The sequence below is a fragment of the Micromonas pusilla genome (assembly GCF_000151265.4).
Source record: "Micromonas pusilla CCMP1545 genomic scaffold MICPUCscaffold_5, whole genome shotgun sequence".
NCBI classification, from domain to species: Eukaryota; Viridiplantae; Chlorophyta; class Mamiellophyceae; order Mamiellales; family Mamiellaceae; genus Micromonas; species Micromonas pusilla.
This window is the reverse complement of record NW_003315886.1, coordinates 700988-721769: the sequence shown is the minus strand read 5'-3', so window position 1 is coordinate 721769 and position 20782 is coordinate 700988. Positions and strand designations below refer to the sequence as shown.

General features: G+C 71.1%; 7 protein-coding genes across 7 annotated transcripts; 2 read left to right on the top strand and 5 right to left on the bottom strand.

The window, feature by feature from the left end:
- Positions 1 to 34: 34 nt before the first annotated feature.
- MICPUCDRAFT_58052 (uncharacterized protein) lies at positions 35 to 2894 on the bottom strand (the record flags this gene model as incomplete). Its single annotated transcript, XM_003058436.1, has 3 exons — positions 35 to 225; positions 396 to 1717; positions 1858 to 2894. The coding sequence occupies 2 exons, from the start codon at positions 2892 to 2894 to the stop codon at positions 874 to 876; spliced, it is 1881 nt and encodes a 626-aa protein (XP_003058482.1). The 3' UTR covers positions 35 to 225; positions 396 to 873.
- A 108-nt stretch (positions 2895 to 3002) lies between these two features.
- On the bottom strand, positions 3003 to 4224 carry MICPUCDRAFT_68158 (uncharacterized protein). The gene has a single exon (XM_003058435.1). The coding sequence runs from the start codon at positions 4160 to 4162 to the stop codon at positions 3035 to 3037; it is 1128 nt and encodes a 375-aa protein (XP_003058481.1). The 5' UTR covers positions 4163 to 4224; the 3' UTR covers positions 3003 to 3034.
- A 118-nt stretch (positions 4225 to 4342) lies between these two features.
- On the top strand, positions 4343 to 8513 carry MICPUCDRAFT_58050 (uncharacterized protein; the record flags this gene model as incomplete). Its single annotated transcript, XM_003058807.1, has 1 exon — positions 4343 to 8513. The coding sequence occupies one exon, from the start codon at positions 4343 to 4345 to the stop codon at positions 8426 to 8428; it is 4086 nt and encodes a 1361-aa protein (XP_003058853.1). The 3' UTR covers positions 8429 to 8513.
- Positions 8514 to 8599: 86 nt separating this feature from the next.
- On the bottom strand, positions 8600 to 9996 carry MICPUCDRAFT_58049 (DEK_C domain protein; the record flags this gene model as incomplete). Its single annotated transcript, XM_003058434.1, has 2 exons — positions 8600 to 9708; positions 9855 to 9996. 2 exons carry the CDS (start codon positions 9994 to 9996, stop codon positions 8600 to 8602), a joined length of 1251 nt encoding a protein of 416 aa, XP_003058480.1.
- Positions 9997 to 10857: 861 nt separating this feature from the next.
- On the bottom strand, positions 10858 to 13432 carry MICPUCDRAFT_68154 (uncharacterized protein; the record flags this gene model as incomplete). Its single annotated transcript, XM_003058433.1, has 1 exon — positions 10858 to 13432. A coding segment is annotated over one exon (2575 nt), but the record flags the coding sequence as incomplete, so codon positions are not given.
- Positions 13433 to 14978: 1546 nt separating this feature from the next.
- Positions 14979 to 16247, top strand: MICPUCDRAFT_17223 (uncharacterized protein; the record flags this gene model as incomplete). The annotated part of the gene is made up of 2 exons (XM_003058806.1): positions 14979 to 15326; positions 15525 to 16247. Coding segments are annotated over 2 exons (1071 nt in total), but the record flags the coding sequence as incomplete, so codon positions are not given.
- Positions 16248 to 20272: 4025 nt separating this feature from the next.
- Positions 20273 to 20509, bottom strand: MICPUCDRAFT_58046 (uncharacterized protein; the record flags this gene model as incomplete). The annotated part of the gene is made up of 1 exon (XM_003058432.1): positions 20273 to 20509. The coding sequence occupies one exon, from the start codon at positions 20507 to 20509 to the stop codon at positions 20273 to 20275; it is 237 nt and encodes a 78-aa protein (XP_003058478.1).
- Between the last annotated feature and the right edge of the window lie 273 nt (positions 20510 to 20782).

Sequence of the window (20782 nt, the reverse complement as noted above, 5' to 3'; positions counted from 1 at the left end):
AAAGTACGACGACGTCGACGACGTCTTATTGGACGTCGCCGCCGCGATTCCGTTCGCGCCGCCGCCGCCGCCGCCGACGTACGACCCGCTGACCGCGGTCGACGGCGACCCGGAGCCCGGTCAGATCGAACAGAGGAGCGCGATGATGAAGATGCGCGCGGAGGTGGCCGCGCGGAGACGACGGTTAGAGAAGGAATTGAAACGCCTGGGGCACATCGCCGCGGGGTGCGTTCTATACACTTGTCCCCACACGACCCCGTCGGCGTGGTGAACGCCGATCCTTAAGGACTCTTCCCGGCATGTCTCGCCGCCCACCCCTCGGTTTCAATCCCCGCCCTCGGCGCCTTTCAATTCCACCTGACGCCTTTGAACTCCACCCCGACGTTCGCTCGTAGGGAGGCGCTCGGCGGGTCCCCGGCGAGGAACCGCGGGGAGTGGCAGCCGAACGACGTGGACGCGCCGATCGTCGAGAGGGAGCAAACCCCGGAGCCGACCCCGGAGCCGACCCCGGAGCCGAGCGACGACGAGAGCGTCGGGAGCGAGGAGTGGTTGGACTCGAACACGGTGATCGAACCCGCGCGGATGCCGCCTCGCGGGCCCGACGTGTTCGACGCCGTCGGGAGGACGAACGACGGAGGCCGCCAGGGGTTCATCTGATTCAGTATTACAAGTCTATCAGCTCCGTCGGACTACGCAATGATGCGCCAAGCGCGCCGAGCGCGGGCTGCTTCGTTGACGGCAGCGATCGAGGGGCTCTTCATCTGACGACGACGCGCCGCGCCTTTTTTTTCGTCTGCGACGCGTCCGGAAGTACAGCACGTCCGCGCGCGTCTACGGCATGTGATACGACTACAGTAGTCTACTAGCTAGGGCCTATTTAATGAGGTCGTACACCGCGCGTTCGATCCACGCCTTGTCTGCCGTTTCCGACGTGAACGCGTCGACGGAGCGAAACACCGCGACGGCGCCGGCGCGCACGCGAATCGCCGCCGCCCACGTCGCCGCGTCCACCTCCTCCGGGACGTCCATCGCTCGCGCGTCCTCGTCGCTGAGACCGCCGCACACGATCGGCTCGACTTGCCCAAGGACGTACTCGAGATATTTCCCCGCGCGGCGTTTGCTCTCGTCGCACAGCTGTACTCGTATCGATTTCGGCGGCGGCGGCGACGACGACGACGACGACGCGGACTGCGGCGTCACCCTCGCGAATATCTCTCCCGTCCAATCGTCGGCTCCCGCGTCTCTCGCGTCGTCCTCCGCGGGCGGCGGCGGCGCGAAGGTTTTCGCCATCGCCATCGCCTCGTCGCCGGCGCAGCACATCACGCCGGAGATGCCGGCGAGGACCGCCGGCGGCGTCCCGAGCTTGAGCTCGAACTGCAACGCCCTCGCGGAGGCGCCGCCTTCTTCTTCTCCTTCTTCTCCTTCTTCGACGCTAAACGCGCCCGCCTTGACGAGGAGCGACTCCCTCGCCGCGGCTTCCTCTTCGCTGTCCCCGCTCGCGACGGACGCGAGCCCCGCCCTGAGCGCCGCCTCGGGCAGCGAAAACGTAACCGCCGAGCCCGCGTGCGCGGGGGGATCCGGCACGAAACCGTACCACAGCCACAGCTCCTCGTTCGACAGGTCGCCGTAGCCCCACGTGACTTCCTCTCCGGGTTCGACCGCGCGCGTCGTCGTCCACGCGACGCTCGACGCGCCGCCGCCGGCGGTCGTCGTCGTTCTGTACGAGCGAACGCGGGGGTGGAGTTTAAAGGCGTCAGACGGAGTCGAAAGGCGTCGAGGACGGAGATCGAAAGCGAGGACTGGGCGGAGAGAAACGACCGCCGGGAGATGATAAAGTCCTCAAGGAACGGCATTCACCGCGCCGACGCGGTCGTACGGGGACTAGTGTAAACAGGGACGCGCCTCATCGTCACGACGGGACCGGCGTGGACGCCGTCGCCGACGCCGACGCCGCCGGGAGGGGGCGCGCAGGCGTGGTTCATGAAGTCGACGACGGGGACCATGCACCGGCGCGCGTCCACGACGCCGTCATCGCCGCGCAGCACGCGGAACGTGATCGCTCTCGAGCGTATCGCCATCCACGCGGCGAAGAACTCGTCGACGGTGAGCTCCGACTCGGTGGGCGTCGCGGTTGACGCGGAGACCGAAGAAGAAGAAGAAGAAGAAGAAGAAGAAGAAGAAGAAGAAGAAGAAGTTAACAACGGATCGGCGCCCGGCACGACGACCAGGTCCATCACCGCCGCGGCGACGTCCCAGAGCTGGTACAGATCCGATCGCGCGCGGTCGATCGCGTCCACGAGCGACAGCGGCAATATCTCCAGCAGCGCGCTCGTCGTCGCGTCGGTGAACGACAACGGCGAGTCGCCCCCCGGCGTCGTCGGGAGCGCCCCGACGTACGACCCGAAGGGCGTCTTCTCCGGGTGCCGTCGCGTCAGCGCGACGAGCAGCGCGAGCGCCACCTCCGGGGTGACGTCGCCGCCGCGGTTCGGGTCGCGCTCGTACGCGTCGATCGCGTCTTTGAGCCCGAGGTCGCGATCGTCGCGCGCGTACGCGGCGTCGAAGGCGGTGGACGACGCCGGGAGGATCAGCACGTCTTCGCCCTCGCGCATTCGCTCGGTCGCGATGAGCCCGCGCGCGTTCGTGGTGGGGGAGACGCCCACCGTGACTTTCGGCGACAGCGTCAGCGCGTCGGAGGTGGCCCACGCGAGGAGCTCGCGCACCGCGGCGTCGGCGTCGGCGTCGGCGTCGACGGCGGCGGAAGAGGAGGAGGAGGAGGAGGAGGACGACGTCGTCGAACGACGTCCGCCGTGACGAAGGAGGAGGCGGCGCCTCGCGCGTCCGCGCGCGAGGCCGTCGCCGCGAACGACGCCGCGCGCCGCCGCGACGCTCGCCATGGTGGCGCGACGCTACCGCGCGAAGCCTCCGAGGGCGCGGTCGGCGAGAGGACAGGACGCGCGGTGGACGTGTGGTCCCCGGGTGACGAGGATACGTGCGCAGTAATCGAAACGTGATGAGAATAAAAATAAAATTAAGCTTATTTTTTCTTCTTCCCGCCGTCCTCGTCGTCGTCCGGCAACAGCGCCCGTATCTTCCGCTCGTTCTGATTCAACATCGCGTGCGCGTACTGCCCCGCGCCGTGCCACGCGCACGACGCGACCGTCATCAGCAGCAGCGCGCAGTGCGCGTAGTAGTGATGCCACCAGACCCCCAACAAAACCATCGGCCCCACGCACCCGCCAGCGTGCCACGCCATGTACCACAAAATCGGGCTCGCCTTCGACGGCCTCGCCACCTCGTACCCGCACACGTCCCCGAACGGCTTCACCGTGCGCATCGTGTAGTGATACACCGTGTCGCTGACGAGCTCGGCGCGAGGGGTGCCGTAGACCGCCGTCTTCTTCGCGCCCTTGTGCCGGCCGAAGAGCAAGAGCCACAAAACGTGCGCGCCCGCCCACGCGAAGTATAACGTCGCCGCGGGGACCAGGAGGTCCATCGTCGTGACGCTCTCCGCGTACGACGTCCCTCGCTTCGCATCTCCGCTGTTCGCGTGCGGCACGCCGAAGACGCCCGGGAACGCGCGCTCGTGCGCGTCCGCGTGCCAACGCATCGCCCAGGTGACGAACGGTGGAGAGATGTGAACGATGAGCGCGACGGCGTGCTTGGGGCTGTGCAGGACGAGCGCGTTGCCGAACGTGGGGATCGCCCACGCGAGCGGGCCGTTCGCGATCCCGAACGCGGTCAGGAACAGGAGCTTGGAGGACGTGAACGGCGCGAAGATGGCGTGGAGGTGCGGGCTCGCGGAGGCGAGGAGCCCCGCGAACGCGATGACGATGTAGAAGAAACCCAACACGTGGCACAGGTCGAGGAGGTAGAGCCTCTGGTGGTTGCGGTACTTGATGACGTACGACGCCGTGGACATCGCGACGTTCTTGAGGAGCTGCCAAACCCAGTAATACTCCGGGGTGTTGCCGAGTATGAACGCGGTGAGGAAGACGTTCATGACGCCGACGAAGAAGGTCAGCTGCGAGAGCCCCTGCTGCGTCTTGTACACGTCCCGCGTCGCGCGGACGATGTCGAGCGCGCGTCGCAGGCCGGCGACCTCGGCGGGGGCGCACAGCGTCCGAGCCACCTTGTTCGGCGGTTCCGCGAACGAGGGGCTCATGACGACGACGGCGAGAGAAGAGGCGTCTCTCTCGCGGGTCGTGCGGCGCACGGAGGCGGGGGCGACCGCGATGTGATTCCACGATCGTCGTCGTCGCGCGAGACTTCAAAATGTTCGAACGACCGCGACCGCCGCTGCCGCGACGGACGACGTCGTCACTCCGCGCCGCGCGTCCGCGTCATGTTCAGCTTCGGGTGGCCGAAGACGCTCGCGAGCGCGGCGCTCGATCGCCGCGACGGCGGCGGCGGCGACGCGTCGTCGTCGTCGTCGTCGCCGCCGCCCGGCCGCGTCCTCGCGCTCGCGTCCTCCGCGGGGTGCGTCGCGTTGGTGACATCGGACGCGGTCGAGATCTGGAGCGCGGGCGCGCGACGACGCGTCCTCGGCGGCGTCGTCGCGCGCGACGGCGACGACCGATACGTCTCCGCGGCGTGGCTCGGCGAGGAAGGCGGCGGGAGAGCGACGCTCGCGGTCCTGACGCGCGCGAGCGTCGTCCGCATCTACGACGCGACGTTCGATCCCACGTCGGCGTCGGCGTCGGCGTCGGCGTCGGCGTCGGCGTCGGCGTCGGCGTCGGCGTCGGCGGCGTCGGCGTCGCGCGCGGAGAAGAACGGCGAGCGCGCGTCGACGTGCGAGCTGACCCTCCGCGAGACCGTCGCCGTGGACGTCGACGCGCACGGCGAGTGCGTCTGCATCGCGCGCGGCGAGACGCGCGACGACGCGTCCTTCGTGCTCGGCACCTCGCGCGGCGAGATCCTCTGGACGCCCGGCGGCGGCGCCGTCGAGGTCGCCTGCGCGCCGTTCCCCGGCGGGTCCGACGCCGTCGTGGACGTCGACTACGACGACGCGCGCCAGCTCGCGGTCGCGTGCGGCGCGAGAGGCTCGTGCGTGTTCATCGACGCGTGCGTTTCGGCGGCGGACGGGCTGGCGGCGGCGGCGGCGGGCGCCGGCGCCGGCGCGACCCCCGGACCCGGCTCGCCGCCGCCGCACAGCTGGCGACCGCTGGAGAAGTTGAGCTACGTCGCGGGCGACGCGACGGTCGCGCGCGTGTGCGGCGACGCGCGCGCGGTCGCGGTCGGCGCGAGGAACGGGATCGTGCGCCTGTACCGCGTCGACATCGCGGACGACGACGGAGCCGAAGCCGAAGGAACGTTGGACGGGCGGAGGACGATCGCGACGCGGCTGACGGGCGCGGTGTCGCCGTCGGAGCGCGGATACTCCCCCGCGGACACCGGTCCGGTGACGTCGCTGGCGTGGTGGTGCCCCGCGCGCGACGACGCCTACGCCGACGCCGACGACGGCGTCGCGCGCGTCGCCGTCGGATGGAAGCGTAAAGGCGTCGGCGTGTGGACCGCGTCCGGGTGTCGAACGATGTCCACGCGTCCCGACGCCGCCGACGCCGCCGACGCCGCGACGGCCTCCTCCTCCTCCGGAGAAGACGACGCGGACGAGGGCGTCGCCGCCGTCGCTTGGGGCGCGCGCGGGTACCAGCTCTTCACCGCGTCGTCGAAGCGCGTCGGCGGCGCGTTCAGGGAGTATTCGATGGCGCGAACGACGGCGCGGAGCGGCCGCGTCGTCGGCGCGAAACGGGGCGCGGCTGGCGGCGGCGAGGACGCGGCGGCCGGCGGCGGCGGCGCCGCGCACGCGTTGCTCGCCGCCGACCGCGTCATTCTCTTCGACGAAGACTCGCGCGCGCAGCACGTCATCGTCCCGCACGCGTACGCGTCCGCGCGCTGGCCGATGCGCCGCGCGTGCCTGAGCGACGGCGGCGAGCACTGCGTCGTCGCGGGCGAGCGCGGGATGGCGGTGTTCGACGTCGTGAAAAACGAGTGGCGCGCGACGACGGACGCCGCGGACGCGTCCTCCGCCTTCGCGGTGCGGCACCTGCGATGGGTCGACCCCGGGGTGATCGTCGCGTGCACGGAGGAGATGTCGAGCACGTCGACCGGCGGGGGCGCGGGCTCGGGGTGGGGAGCGTGGCTCGGGTTCGGCGGCGCGAGCGGCGGCGACGGCGGCGCGAGCGGCGAGCCGTCGCACGCGATTCGCGTCTACGCGCCGACGGCGCCGCTGGACGACGCGTCGATGTTACTTCACCAGGACCTCACGCGCGGGACCACCCCGGTCGCGATGGCGTCCTCGCGCTGCCACGTCCTCCTCGCGTCCTATCCCTCCGCATCCCTCCAGGGCGGGACGCTCGAGGTCGCGGTGTACGCTCTGGGCGTCGACGGCGACGTCGCCGGCGGCGCCGCCGCCGGCGCGAGCGCGTTTCTCACCCCGGCGCGGCGAGTCTCGCTGACGCCATCGCCGGGGCTGGGAGACATCCGCGCGGGCGCGTTCGCGATCGAGATGCTCCCCGCGATTCCGTCGATCGCATCGGCGGCGGCGGCGGACGAGCGTCCGGAGCGCGTCGCGCCGACGAGAGCGCTCGCGCGCGCCTTCGCCGGCGGCGCCCTCCACGTCTTCGATCTGGGCGCGTCCGACGCGGACTTCGCGCGGCACGTCGCGTCGCGCCCCGCGTGCGACGGCGTCGACGCGCTGTTCGTGTCGACGGGCGCGGACGACGTCGCGGAGACGCCGAGGTGCTCCGCGGACGTGCGATGGTCGTGGTGGACGTACGGCGTCGACGGGTGGAGGGCGTGGTACGAGCGCGCAGGCGGGGACGACGCCGCGACGCCAACGCCGTCGCACGGCGGGGGGCGGGGCGGCGACCGCGGCGGCGACGGGTCCTCGCTTCGCGCGTCGCTCACGGGCGCGATGCCAAACGCCGCGAACGCCGCGGCGAGGCGCGCGCCGGCGGTCGACGACGCGGCGTTTCGAGACCCCGAGCTCGAGTTCGACGCCGAGGCGTATCCGATCGGGATGACGTCGAGCGATCGCGGCGCGCGAATCACCGCCGCGGCGAGGACGCTCGTCTCGACGCCGTGCTCGGTCTCGCGCTGCCACGAGATCGCGCTGAGGCACCAAAACGCGCTGCCGTGCGCGCTTCGGCACCTCCTGCGCGCGGGAGAGATGGACGCCGCGGCGGCCGTCGCCGCCGCCGCCGCCGCGGAGACGGAGAGAGAGACGCCGCCGCCGCCGCCGACGACGGATCGCGTCGAAGTCGACGACGGCGGCGAGTCCGACGCGCACGCGCGCGCGCTCGAGTGGCTCGTGCACGCCGCGCTCGACCGCCACGCCGGGCCGTCGAGCTCGAACCACGCGCCCGGGTCGGACGCCGCGCGAGCCGCCGAGCGCGCGCTCGCGGACGCGTTGTCCCTGGCGCGGCGAGACGAGCGACGATTTCCCGCCGTCGTCGTCGCCGTCGCGCGAAAGTCGGACCCCTCGGAGTGGCCCGCGCTGTTCGCGCGCGCGGGCGACGTCGTCGACTTGCTCGACGCGTCGACGCGCGCGGGGAAGCTTCGCACTTCCGCGGCGTATTTGGTCGTCGTGGACGCGCTGAAGGGCCACGACGTCTCCGCGAGCGCGGCGGCGGGGTTGTTGCGCGCGGCGTTATCGCGGCGGCGGTATTCGCTCGCGGGCGAGCTGACGCGGTTCACCGCCCGGCGACCGGCCGCGGCGGAGGCGACGGCGAACGCGGACGCGTTCGCCGGGATCGGCGGCGGCGATGACATCGCCGCCGCGGTGAGCGGGATGTTCAAGTGGCTGGGGCTGGGGGGGGCGACGGCGCGCCCGCCGTCGGCGTCCTCCTCGACGTCGCCGCCCACGACGCCGACGACCCCGCTCGACGCGAAGAGCGTCGCCGGCGCCCAGGGCGGCGTCATCCCGGTGCTCCCTCACGACGCGCGCGTCGCGCTGCGAGATCACGCGCGGTCGCTCGCGACCGAGATCGACCTCGGCTCGCTCGCGGTGTTCGCGAGAGAGACGGGTTTCGACGTCGGCGCGTTCTTCGAGAACGAAAAGACCGCCGAGCCCGGCGGCGGCGCGGCGCGTCTGCGCGATTTCCCCGCCGCGCTCGCGCGCGCCGCGTTTTCGCTTCGGAGGCGTCAGGACGACGACGTGTGGACCGCGTGCGGGCCGATCCTGCGTCAGATGGTCGCCGTCGGCGCGGTGGAGTGGGCGCTCGTGACGGCGACGTTGTTGCGAATGACGGACACGCTCGCGCGCGTGGTGGACGGAAGACGCGAGCTCTTGTCGGCGTGGAGAGAGGGTGTGGAGAAGTGCGCGCAGCGCGCCGCGAGCGTGGGGGACGACGCGCAGGCGCAGTTTCTGCGGTCGCTGTTGAACGACATGCTCAGAGGGCTCAGCGCGAACGGAAGCGGGGAAGCCTAAACCCTAGATAAGAGAAGAGAGGTGGACTTGACGACGTATTAGGCGTCGTTTAAATTACATCGCCATCGCGGCGGCGGTCAGCGTCTCCCGCGCCCGTCGCGCGTCGCCCCCCGCGCGCGTGACGATTTCGCGACGGCGGCTCCCTCCGCGCCGACGAGAAGCGCCCCGTTTTTACTCGATCGCGCTCTCGACGAACGCCTTGATCGTGGCCTTCTTCTCCACGAGCGACACCCCGAACTTCGCCTCCAGATCCGCGCGAATCTTCTTCATGCTCACGCTCGCGAGGTCCGCGCCGGAGAGCATCTCCTTCACGGCGGCGCACAGCTGCGCGTCCGTGGGGCCGGGCGGCGGCGCCGAGGCCGCGCTCGGGGTGGTCGGTTCCTTCTCCGCGGCGGGCGGCGCGGGCGCGGGCGGCGGCGTCGATTCCTTCGCGGGCGGCGGCGTCGGTTCCTTCGCGGGCGGCGCGGGCGTAGGCGTCGGCGGCTTATCCTCCTCCTCCTCGGCCTCCTTCGCATCCGCATCCGCCTCCTCCTCCTCGTCCTTCTCGTCGTCGCCGGATTCGTCCGAGCCGGATTCGTCGTCGTCGCTCCCGGAGTCGTCGCTCCCGGAGTCGTCGTCGTCGTCGTCGTCGTCGTCGTCGTCGCTGCCGTCCTCCTTCTTCGCCTTCTTGCTCGCCGGGGACTTCCCGCCGCCGCCGCCCGACGCTTTCCTCTTCGCGCCGACGACGGTCGCGAGCTTCCGCTCGAGCGCCGTCTTGCGCTTCGCGATCGCCGCGAGCTCAGCCTTGATCCCCGCCGCGTCGTCCGGGAGCCTGCCGCCGGTCTTGACGCCGCCGCCGCCGCCGGACTTGGACTTCTTCTTCGCGTCGCGCGCCTTCTTCTTCGCGAGCTTCTCCTTCTTCGCGGCGACGCGCTCGCGCTTCCGCGCCGCCTTCTCCTTCTTCACCTCCGCGATCGCCTTCAAGTTTTTCTTCCCCTCGGTCGCGGCTGGGCTCTCGAGCCACGACAGCAATCGCGCGGCTTTCGCGTCCTTGACGCCCTCCGCGCCGGCGCCTCGGGGGAGGTCGAGGAGGTCGAGCAGCATGTTCAGCGTCGTGCCCATGATGCGATCGATCAGGCCCTTGACGCGGTCGCGCTCTTTCGCGTCGTCGAGGACGAGGCCGCTGAAGTCGCGGATGTTCTTCTTGATCGTCGTCGCCTTCCCGGGACGGTTGTACATCACGCGGTGCAGGAGCTTGAGGTGCTCGTCGTCGGACTTGAACTTGTTCAGGTTGAAGTCGACTGCGATGCGATGCGACGCGACGCGCGCGAACGGGAGGGAGGGAAGAAGCGGATGAGAGGCGGACGAGGACGAGGGCGCGGGCGGATCGATCGGATGTGTAGGCACGACGGCTGCTGCGTTTTCAATTGTTTTCGCGCGCGCGCACCGTTCGGGATGTCTCGAAGCTTGGTGCCCTTCCCTTCCGGGATGACGAATTCCTTCTTCGTCGGCGACGCGACGACGTAGACGTCCACGGTGGACTTGCGCTCGCGCTTCTCGCGCCCGGCGGCGGGTTCGGGGTCGGCCATCGTGCCCGGGGTGCGTGCGAGAATGAACAACGATCGGGGGGAGCGGCTGACTGTGAAAGCGCGGCGAAAGGACCGTTGATGAAACGAGTGCGAGTTTTCCAGGAGTTTTCACTTTTTGAATCGTCCGTTTTCAGCGAGCGCGACTCCCTCACACAGTCTATCGACCGCCCCCCTTCCTCCTCGCGCCGAGTCCTTTCGTCCTGAGCTCCGCCTGCAGCGGGTCCAACCCCTTCGCGTCCGCCGCGCGGTCGTCGTAGTACCCCTCGTAGATGTCCCCCAACGGCTTGGATATCCAATCCAGGTCGACCTCGCGCTCGAAGACGCGCCCGCGGTCGCCGCCGCCGCCGCCGTCGCGCTTCGCGCGGTCGCCGCCGGCGCTCGACTTGACGGCGGCGCGTCGCGCGCGCTCCCACGCTTCCTCGGACTCTTTCGAGCGTCTGCGCGCGCCCGCGGCGCCGTATGAGTCGTCCTCGTCCTCGTCGTAGAAGTCGTACGACGACGCGCCGCCGCCGCCGCCGCCGGACGCCGTCGCCGCCGACGCGACAGAGCCGTCTGCGCCGGCGTACGCGTCGCCGTCGCCGTCGCCGTCGCCGCCTTCGTCGTCGTCGTCGTAGCCCCCAACCTCCACGGCGCCGCGGACGTGATGCGAGCTCGTCTTCCTCGGAACGCTCTCCGCGAGCCTCCGCTCCTTCTTCGCGCTCACCTGCTTCCGCATCTGCGCGCACACGTCGTACACGCGCCAGTCCGGGACGCCCTCGCGTCGGCACCGCGACTCGAGAAACGCGAGCGTCACCTTGCTCACGACGACGTCGTTCGCCTTCAAGTCGTCGAACACCTCCAACGCGGCGTTCACGTCGCCGTTGTGGCAGCACGCCTCTACGAGCGCCTCGTACACGTTCGCGCGCACGCCGCCGTCGTCCGCGTTGTGCTCGTACGAGGAGGAGGAGGAGGCGACCTTTGACGGGCGCAGCGCGTCTCTCGCGGCGTCGACGCGGTAGAGCCGCAACGCGAACGCGACGTCGCCGATGCGCGCGCTCGCGGTGATCATATCGCGCAGCGAGCTCGCGGTGAGGATCTCGCCCGCGGGCGTCCTCGCGTCGTTCGGGCGCGCGGGCGGCGCTTCGAGTTTCATAGGGCACGCGGGGCCGGCGGCGCCGGCGCCGCCGTCGTCGTCGTCGTCGTCGTCCGCGGCGGCGGCTTCGAACGACGCGAGCTCCTCCTCGACGGTCATCCCGCGTCGTTCGCTCGCGCGGTTCGCGTCGCCGCCGCCGCCGCCGCCGCCGTCGTCGTCGTCGTCCCACGGGTTCGCCTCGCCCTCGCCCTCCACCGCGACGCCGTACGCTTCGCATCGCTCGTACACCTCCGTCGCCCTCCGCAACATGACCCGCGCTTCCCCCGCGTCCGTCGCCATCGCCGCGTGGCACAACGCGCTGACGATGCCGCTCGCGGACGCCTTATCCGTCCTGTGCCCCGCGCTCGTCATCCTCTGATGCAGCGTCCACGCCCACACCACCTGACCCTCGCTCGCGCACGTCTGCACGAGCGTGCGGTACGTCGGCGCTCGGGGCGCGTAGCCGCGCGCGTCCATCCACGACAAGATGCGCAGCGCTCGCTCCGCGTACGCGGCGCGACATAACGCTCGGACGACGCCCTCTAACGTCGCGCGCTCGAACCTGCCGCGTCGGCGCGCGATCGCCTTGACCTCTTCGAGCATGTCGTCGATGCGTCCAGCCTCGGAGACGACGCGCACGAGCGCGTTTTGGCAGCGGTCGTTCGGGCAGACGCCGCGTTCGGTCATCTCGCCGAGGAGCGCGTACGCGCGTTCGACCGCGTCGCCGGCGACGTCGTCGTTTGATTGGTCGACGCCTTCCACGTCAGCAGAATCAGAATCAGAATCAGAAGATCTCCCGTCCGCCGACTTGATGTTCCCGCACGCGTTGAGCAGGCACCCGAACGTCACCACCGACGGCGTGATGTTCCGACGCTTCATGATCTCGTACGTGTCGAACGCCGCGCGCGGGTCCCCGCCTTTGACTTGCGCGTCGATGAGCGCGGTGTACGTGTACGCGTTCCCGGCGCCGCCCTCGACGGTGTCGTCCTCCTCCGCGGCGTCGAAGACCGCCTTCGCGGCGGCGGCGCCTCGGCCGATCGGCGCGCCGCGCGCGGCGGCGTTCATGAGGCCCACGTACGTTCGCGTGGATCGCGGGACGCGCGCCGATCGCATGTCGCGCACCAGCGAAAACGCCCACTCCGCGCCGTCCGTGGCCGAGCGTCCGCCGCACGAGTGGAGCAGCGTGTTGTACGTGATCGTGTCCGGCGCCGTGCGGCGGCGCGTATCCATCGCGGACGCGGACGTCGTCTCGGAACTCCCGGGAGCGGCGGCGGCGGCGGCGGATGAAGAAGAAGAAGAAGAAGAAGAAGAAGAAAAAGTCCTCGCGTCGTCGCCGCCGTCGATCGACGACTCCGCCTTCATCTCTTCGTACAGCGCGAACGCGGCGTCCACGCGACCCACCGCGGCGTACAGCGCAATCGCGGCGTTCCTCACGTACGCGCTCGCGCTCGCGCTCTTCGGCGCGCGCTCAAACACAGTCAACCCCTCCCTCGCTTCCCTCGCGCCCTCCAGCGCATCGCGCCGCCGCCGCCCCCCCGCCGGTCCCGTCGCGAAAACGCCGTTCGCGTCCGACGACGCCGCGCTCGCGCCCGCGACGCCGCCTCGGCACGCGGTCAGCGCGCTCGCGAGCGTGTACGAATCGAGCGCGTGCCCTCGCGCGCGCATGAGCTCGAGCGCGTCGAGCGCCTCGCGCGCGCGTCCGGCGCGCGCGCACACGGAGACGAGCGCGCTCCACACCGCGGCGTTCGGCTTGGGCGCCTTGGCCTTGGCCTTGCGGCCGCGTCCGACGTTTTCGATGTCCGACATGCCGTCCGACAAAACATCGTCCGACTCGCGCACGAGCGCGTTCACGATCCCAACGCATCGAGTCACGGCGTCGTCCCCAGGCCACGCGCCCGCGGCCACCGCGCGCGCGAGCGCGGTGAACAGCGACGACAGCGCGTGGTCGTTGCCCCCGCAGCCCGCGTCCTCGGCGCGGCGGTACACCTCCAGGCCCCACCGCACGAGCTCCGCGGTCTCGCCTCGCGTGACGGTCGCGACGGTTCCCATCTGAACCGTCGCCTCTTTCGCCGTCGCCGCGACGTCGGCGTCGGCGTCGACCGCGCCCGCCGCGCTCGTCTCCGTCTCGAGCGCGACGCCGACGCCCGCGGCGACGGCGGCGAGCGCCGCGCCGTACGTCCGGTCCGTCGCCGCGTCGCGCCCCAAATCCTCGTCCAACTCCCTCAGCACCTCTTTCGCCGCGCGAACGTTACGCGCCTTGGCCGCGGCGGTGATGAGCGAGTTGTACGTCCGGACGTTCGGCCGGACGCGCGGGTCGTCGCGCATGCGCGTCGCCGTCTCTCTCGCCGCGTCCCAATCGCCCGATCGCGCGCACGCGTCGATGAACGAGTTGTACACGCCGTCGTCGCACGCGCCGGCGTCGATGGCGTCGCACAGCGCTTTCTTCGCCGCGCGCATCTCGCCCGCCTTCCCCGCCGCGGAGATGAGCCCGCTGTACGCGAACGCGTCCGGCGCGAGGCTGGAATCGGCGTAGAGTCGAAACGCGTCGACGGCGGCGGAGTAGTCTCTGGCGCGCGCGCACACGCCGAGGAGAGACGCGTAGAGGCGTCGATCGGGGGGCAGCGACGACGCGTACGTCAGCGCGAGGTCGATTCGGCGTTGGGCGCCGCACGCGCCGAGGAAGTCTTTGTGCGAGTTGGCGATGCGTCGGCCGATGGCGCGCGCGAAGGCGCTCGAGTTCGCGGCGGGGGCGGCGGATTCGGATTCTTCGCCGCATTGGCGACGCTTTTTCTCGTCGTCGTCGCGCGTTCTGCCGACCCAGCCGTCGTCGGCGTCGTCGTCGGCGCCGTCCTCCGTCAGCGCGTCGCTCAGGAGCGCGACGCAGCCTTCGAGGTCGCCGCGTCGGAGCGTGCGATCGAACCTCGCGACGATCTCTCGCGCGCGCGCGTCGTGGCTCGACGCGGGTCGCGATCTCGCGGGGGGCGCGCCGAGGCGCGTCGTCGACGCGCGTCGGGGCGCCCGCCGCGATCTTTCTGTTTCTCTCTCGCCCGTCGCGACGCGCGCGGTCGCGGTCGACGTCGACGCCGCCCCGCCGCGTCCGCGTCCGCCCGCGTCGCCTCCGCCGCGGCCGCGTCGAGCGCGCTCGGAGCCGTACGCGAGCGCTTTACGGCGAACGCCCGCGTCCGACGACGACGGCGGCGGCAGACGATCGCCCCCCGCGCGCGACGCCGCGCTCCTCGAAAGCGCCCCCGCCCTCCGCGCTTTATTTCTCCTCGCCGCGCGAACATCTTCGTCGTCGTCGCTTCCGCTGGAGTCGTTCTCGACGGCGCCGCCGCCGGGGCGACTCGCGATCGCTCGCGGGGCCCTCCATCGAATGACGCCCGGTCGATGGAGACCCGCGCGCGGCCGAGCCGCGCACCACGCGCGCGCCGCCATCGCTCGACACGTGTGCCGCGAAAAGCGTATCGCGCGCGCTCTTCTTCATCCGAGAGGTCCCGCGGAGATTATCGTTCGGGTTTTCCGAGAACTTTCGTAGTACGGATTTCACGTACTCGCGTATGAGCAATTGGTTCGGATACCCCATAACCTGCGCTATATTTTCTGTCTCATCAGCAAAGAGAAGGGGGGAACGAGCTCGACGGTTCGCCCGCGACGGACGGCACACCGAACGGCAGCACCGCGCGCACGCACGCACCGCGCGCGCCGGCTCGCACCGCGACCGCCCGTCGTCGCGCGCTCGCGTCGCCGCGAACCAAAGAAGACCCGCCGTCGTCGCGTCGGCGTCGCGTCGCGTCCCCTCAGCCTCGGACGCTCCGCGAAAACGCATCTCATCTCGCGCGAACGGGACCTGCCGACCGACGCGACGCTCGCCATGGACGGCGCCGCGCACGGCGGCGACCACATCCAGGTCCTCGTCCGCGTCCGCCCGCCGAACGCGCGCGAGCTCTCGCAAGGGTACGTCAAGGCGCTGCGCGCCAACCCGGGCGGCGCGTCCCTGGACGTCCTCCATCCCGCGCACGCCGCGGCGAAGACGACGAGCGCGCACTCGTACGGATACGACCACGTCTGCGACGAGCATCAGACCCAGGCGGAGGTGTTCGAGTCCGTGGGCGTCCCGGTGACGGACGCGTTCTTGGAGGGGTACCACGGATGCCTCATCGCGTACGGGCAGACGGGCGCGGGGAAGACGTACACGATGCAGGGCCCGGACGAGCACGCGGTGGTGGTATCACGCGCCGACGACGACGATTCCGCCGCCGCCGCGATGGAACACGACGCCGCGGGCGCGGGCGCGGCCGGGGCGCGCGACCCGGAGCAGCGCGGTCTCATCCCGCGCGTGTTGCAGAGGATCTTTCAGAGGATCCAGGACGAGAAGGACGCGGTCGAGGGAGCGGCGGCGACCGCCGGGGACGACGAGGATAAAGAAAACGCCGCCGCCGGCGCCGGCGCGGACGCCGACGCGAACGGCGGCGGCGGGTCCATCGACTTCACCGTGAAGTGTTCCTACCTCGAGATCTACAACGAGACCGTCGCGGACTTGCTGTGCGAAGATCCGACGGGAGGACCGCAGCCGGTCATCCGTCTGGACGAGAAGAAGGGCGTCTTCGTGGAGGGTCTCACCGAAGCCGCGGTGACGTCGGCGGAGGAAACCTACGACGTCTTCACGCGCGGGAGCCACAACCGACGCGTCGGTCAGACCGAGATGAACCGCGAGTCGTCGCGGTCGCACGCGGTATTCACCGTGTCGTTGGAGTCGCGAAGACGGCCGTTCAAAGGCGCGGCGGTGCAGAAGAGAAGCGCGCTCTTGCACCTCGTCGACCTCGCCGGGAGCGAGCGGCAGAAGAGCACCGACAGCGCGGGGGAGCGTCTGAAAGAAGCGAGCGCGATCAACAAGTCGCTCAGCGCGCTCGGAAACGTCATCAAGGCGCTCGTGGACGTCGCGGACGGCAAGGAGAGGCACGTCCCGTTCAGGGACTCGAAGCTGACGTTCCTCTTGAAGGAGGCGCTCGGCGGCGCGGCGAGGTGCACGCTGCTCGCGTGCGTCTCCCCGGCGGCGCAGCAGACGGAGGAGACGCTCTCCACGCTCAAGTTTGCGCAGCGCGCGAAGATGGTCAAGGTGAAGGCGACCGCGAATGAGGAAGCCGTCGGAAGCGCCGCGGATGCTCGCCGCGGAGGTTGTGCGCCTGCGCGCGCAGCTCGGCGCGCTCGAGGGCGGCGGCGGGTCGGGCGGCGGCGGCGGCGGCGGCGCGCGCGCGAGAGAGCTCGAGCTGCACGTCGCGCGCGCGAACCGCGCGGCGGCGGCGGCCGCCGCCGCCGCGGAAGAGAACGTCCGCGACCTCGCTACAAAGCTCGCGGGCGTGGAGGAGCTGTCGTCGCGGCTCGACAAGAACCTCCAATCCACGAAGATGGTTCTCAGACTGCGCGAGGACGCGCTGAAGAAAAGCCTGTCAAAGAAGGGAAAGAAGGGCGACGCCGGCGACGACGACGACGCGAACGCGGAGCTCGCCGAGCTCCGCAAGCTCGCGGAGTGCCCTCCGGAGGTGATTCGCATGCGCATGGAGATGACGGACCTCCGCGCGCGCATGGAGCAGCTCGAAGCGGAGAACGGGAAGCACCCGGCGAAGGGGAAGATGACCAAGGTGTGTTCTATACACTGGTCCCCATACGACCGCGTTGGCGGGGTGAACGCCGATCCTTAAGGACTTTTCCCGGCGCATCTCTCCGCCCACCCCTCGCTTTCAATACCCGCCCTCGACGCCTTTCAACTCCAACTGACGCCTTTCAACTCCACCCCGACGTTCGCTTGTACGGAACGACCCCAAGCTCGAGACGGAACTCGCGGAGCTTCGCGCGGTGCGACTCGAGGAGGGCGTCATCGCCGCGAACGCGATCGAGGCGCGCGACGCCGCGGAGACCGCGCGCGCGGAGACGGAAGCCCTGTGCAAGGTGCTAGAGGCGAAGCGCGAAGCGTCCGAGCGCGCCGCCGCGGACGCGGAGGACGCGGCGGCGAACGCGGAGGCGGCGCGCGCCGTCGCCGAAGCCGCCGTCCCGAGCGCGGAGAAAGCCGCGGCGGAGGCGACGGCGAACATGGCGCGCGTGCAGGCGACGTTCGAGGAGCAGAAATCCGTCATGGAGGAGATGTTCGTGCGGCTCGAGTCCTTGGACGGGACGCGCGCGTCTCTGGAAGCGCAGCTGTCGGAGGCGCGCGAGAGGCACGCTTTTGCGAAGAGGGAGCTGGACGAGACGCGGGCGGCTCTGGCGAAGGCGACGCGCGCGAAGGAGAGGGTGGAGGCGCACGCGGCCGCGGCGGCGGCGTCGCACGCGGAGGCGATCGCGGCGAAGACGGCGGAGACGACGGCGGCGATGGAGACGATGGAGAGCGAGCACGCGCGCGCGACGGAGGCGGCGCGACGGAGCGCGGAGAAAGCCGCGGCGACCGCGGAGGCGGCGCGCGCCGCCGAGCGCGCGTCGCTGATGGAGGCGCACGACGCGAAACTCGCAGCCGCGCTCGAGGCGCACGCGAGCGAGCTCGACGCGCGACTCGCGGACGCGGCGAAGGCGAAGGAGGATGCGATCGCGGCGACGACGGCGTCGCACGAAGCGGCGGCGACGGCGGCGGCGGCGGCGGCGGCGGACGCGACTGCGGCGCTGGAGTCGTCCCACGCGGCCGCGCTCTTCGCGCTCGAGGAGAAACACGCGGCCGCGATGGCCGAAGCCGACGCGGCGCGCGCGGCCGCGGCGGAGGAGACCGCCGCGGCGGCGGTGGAGGCGCGCGAAGCCGCGCTCGCGGCGGCGGCGGAGGCGCACGAAGCCGCGCTCGCGGCGGCGGCGACGGCGCGCGACGTCGAAATCAAAGCTCTCGAGACGGCACGCGCCGCGCTCGAGGCTTCGCACGCGGCCGAACTCGAAGAGCTCAAGTCCAAGCGCACGGCGACCGTCGCCGAGATCGAGACCGCGCACGCCGCCGCGTTCGCGGAAGCGTCGCGCGCGCACGAGGAAGAGAAGAAGGCGCTGACGAAGACGCACGAAGCGGCGGCTGCGGCGGCGGCGGCGGCGATGGAAGACGAGCGCGCCGCCGCCGTCGCCGCGCTCGAAGAGAAGCACGCGTTCGCGCTCGAAGAAGCGCGCGCGAACGCGGACGCCGCGGAGGAGACGGTCGCCGCGCTGAGGCGAGAGCTCGCGGACCTCGAGCGCGCGCGAGAGACGGAGGTGGCTGAGCTGAAGGCGTCGCACTCGGCGTCGACGGACGCGCTGCGCGCGTCGCATTCAGAAAATCTCGCCGCGCGAGAGGCGGAGCACGAAGCGTCGATGAAGAACCTGGAGGCGACGCTCGAGGACGCGTCCGCGGAGGAGGGGAGGAGAAACGTCGCGATCGAGCAGGCGAAGATGGAAGCCGCGGCGGCGTTGAAGTCTCTTCGAGAGTCGCACGACGCCGAGCTCGCCGAGCTCGAAGAGCGACGCGCGGCGGAGACGGCGGCGTTTTCGGCGGCGGCGGCGACCGCCGCGGCGACCGCCGCCGCGAAGGCGGCGGCGGACATGGCCGCGGCGGTGGAGGCTGCGACCGCGGCGGCGACGACCGCGGCCGCGGCGGCGATAGAGGCGCTCGAGAAGGACAGAGAGAGAGCCGTGGAAGCGACGAAGGCGGCGTCGGAGGAGGAGACGTCGGCGTTGCGCGCCGAAATCGAGTCGCTCAGGGCGGAATCCGCAAAACTCGCGGCGACGCTCGAGGAGAACGAGACCGCGTTCGCGTCCACGGAGGCGAACATCGCGGCTGCGACGGCGTTCACGGAGCGCGCGCTCGAGGAGTACAAGGCGAACTCGGAGGCGGAGAAGCGCGCCGCGGTCGAAGAGGCTGTGAAGAAAGCGCTGGAGGAGGCGCGCGCCGAGTCGAGGAGCGGCAAGGCGGACTCGATGAAACGCGCCGAGTTTGAACGCGCGCGAGCGTTAGCCGCGCTCGAGGACGTCCACGCGAAGAGACTCGCGGAGACGCGGGCGACGCACGCGGCGGAGTTGCGCGACGCGCGCGCGATCGCGGCGTCCAGCGCCGACGCGCTGGAGGCGGCGGAGGCGAGGCGAACGAGCGACCTCGCGAAGCAAAAGGAGACGCTCGAAGCCGCCGCCAAGGCGTGCGTGCGCGCGCAGGAGAAGCTCCTGGCCGCCGCGGAAGAGAAGGCGGCGGGGTTAGAGCGCGAGATGCTGGGGGCGACGGAGCGCGCCGCGGGCGCGAAGACAGCCGCGGCGATGCTCGAAGCGAAGGCGGCGGCGTCGGCGGCGTCGGCGGCAAAAGCCGCGGAGGCCGCGGAGGCGGCGCTCGCCGCCGCGCACGCGACGGAGCTCGAGAGCTTGCGCGCGTCGCTCGAAGAGGAGGCTTCGCTCGCGCACCGCGCCGCGGCGGACGCGACCGCGAGAGCTGACGAGCTCGTCGGCGTCGTAGCGAGCTTGGAGACGCGCTTGAAGGCGGCGACCGAGGCGGCGAACATGACGTCGGCGGAGGCAGAGGAGGCTTTGCTCGCGAAAAAAAAGGCGGAGGCGGTGATGGCGAAGCGCGCGTCCGTCGCCGCGTCGCAGCGCGGCGCGATGGAGAAGGAGCTCGCCGCGCAGGAGGCGGAGCTTGCGAGCGCGAGGGCGGACGCCGCCGCGGCGGCGGCGGCGGCGGCGGAGAAGGCGGCGAGGGCGAAGAAGGACCGCGAGGACGCGGCGGCGGCGGCGGCGGAGGAAGCGCCGAGGACGGCGTCGAAGAAGGGGCGGAGCGCGGCGGCGAAGACGCCGGGGACGACGGGGAAACGGAAGCCGCTGAGCTCCGTCTCCGCGAACGCGACGACGCCGGTGGAGGGCGGCGGCAGCGCGGGGAAACGCGCGCGGAAATCGCCGCGGGGGGCGGCGGAGGTCGCCTCGGGCGCGTCGCCGACGACGGCGGAGGATGCCTCGGGCGCGTCGCCGACGACGGCGGCGGCGGCGGCGCCCGCGCTGGCGCCGGGGAGGCGCACGCGCGCGACGCGCGCGCGAGCCGCCGCGAAGGTGTGACCGCGTCGACGCGTCGACCGACGCGCGGGGGAACGAACGAACGGGCTGGGGGGGAACTACATAGACGCGCGAAGCCTCTCATCATCACGAATATGATACGACGATATATCGCGACTCTAACGATGCTAGATTAGTTACCTTTTATTCGTCCGTGTCCGTGTCGCGCTTGCGCTTCACCATCGGCATGTTCTCTATCGCGCGCGCGTACTTCTCCATGACATCCTCCGCCGCGCTCCGTTTGTTTTTCGTTCCCGCGGAGCCGGCCGCGACTTCCGCGGCGACGCGTTTCGCGGCCTCTCGCACCTCATCCTCGCTCACCTTCAGCTCGCCTATCGCTTCCTTGACCCTCGCCGCGGCACCCTCGTCTTGGATTCGCATCGCCTCCGCGATATCCTGGCGAGCCTTCTCGTTCGCGGCCCTGATGGCGTTGAGCTCCTGCGACGCGCGACGCGCGGGGCGAGGGAGGGAGGGCGACGAAGGGCGAACGTGAGAACGAATCGTGGACGCGAACGAGGGCGTCGTCGGCACGTCGGGGAGGCGCGCGACGCGAGAAGGAACGCGCGACGCGAGTGCGCGCCTGCGTCTGCGCTCGCCACGCGCGCACGAACTCCAGGGCTCTGCGGAACACCATCGCGTCGGCCGCGCGTGCGA

Excerpts from the sequence above, each read along its gene's own strand:
- MICPUCDRAFT_68158 (XM_003058435.1), bottom strand. The coding sequence starts at position 4,162 with ATGAGCCCCTCGTTCGCGGAACCGCCGAACAAGGTGGCTCGGACGCTG.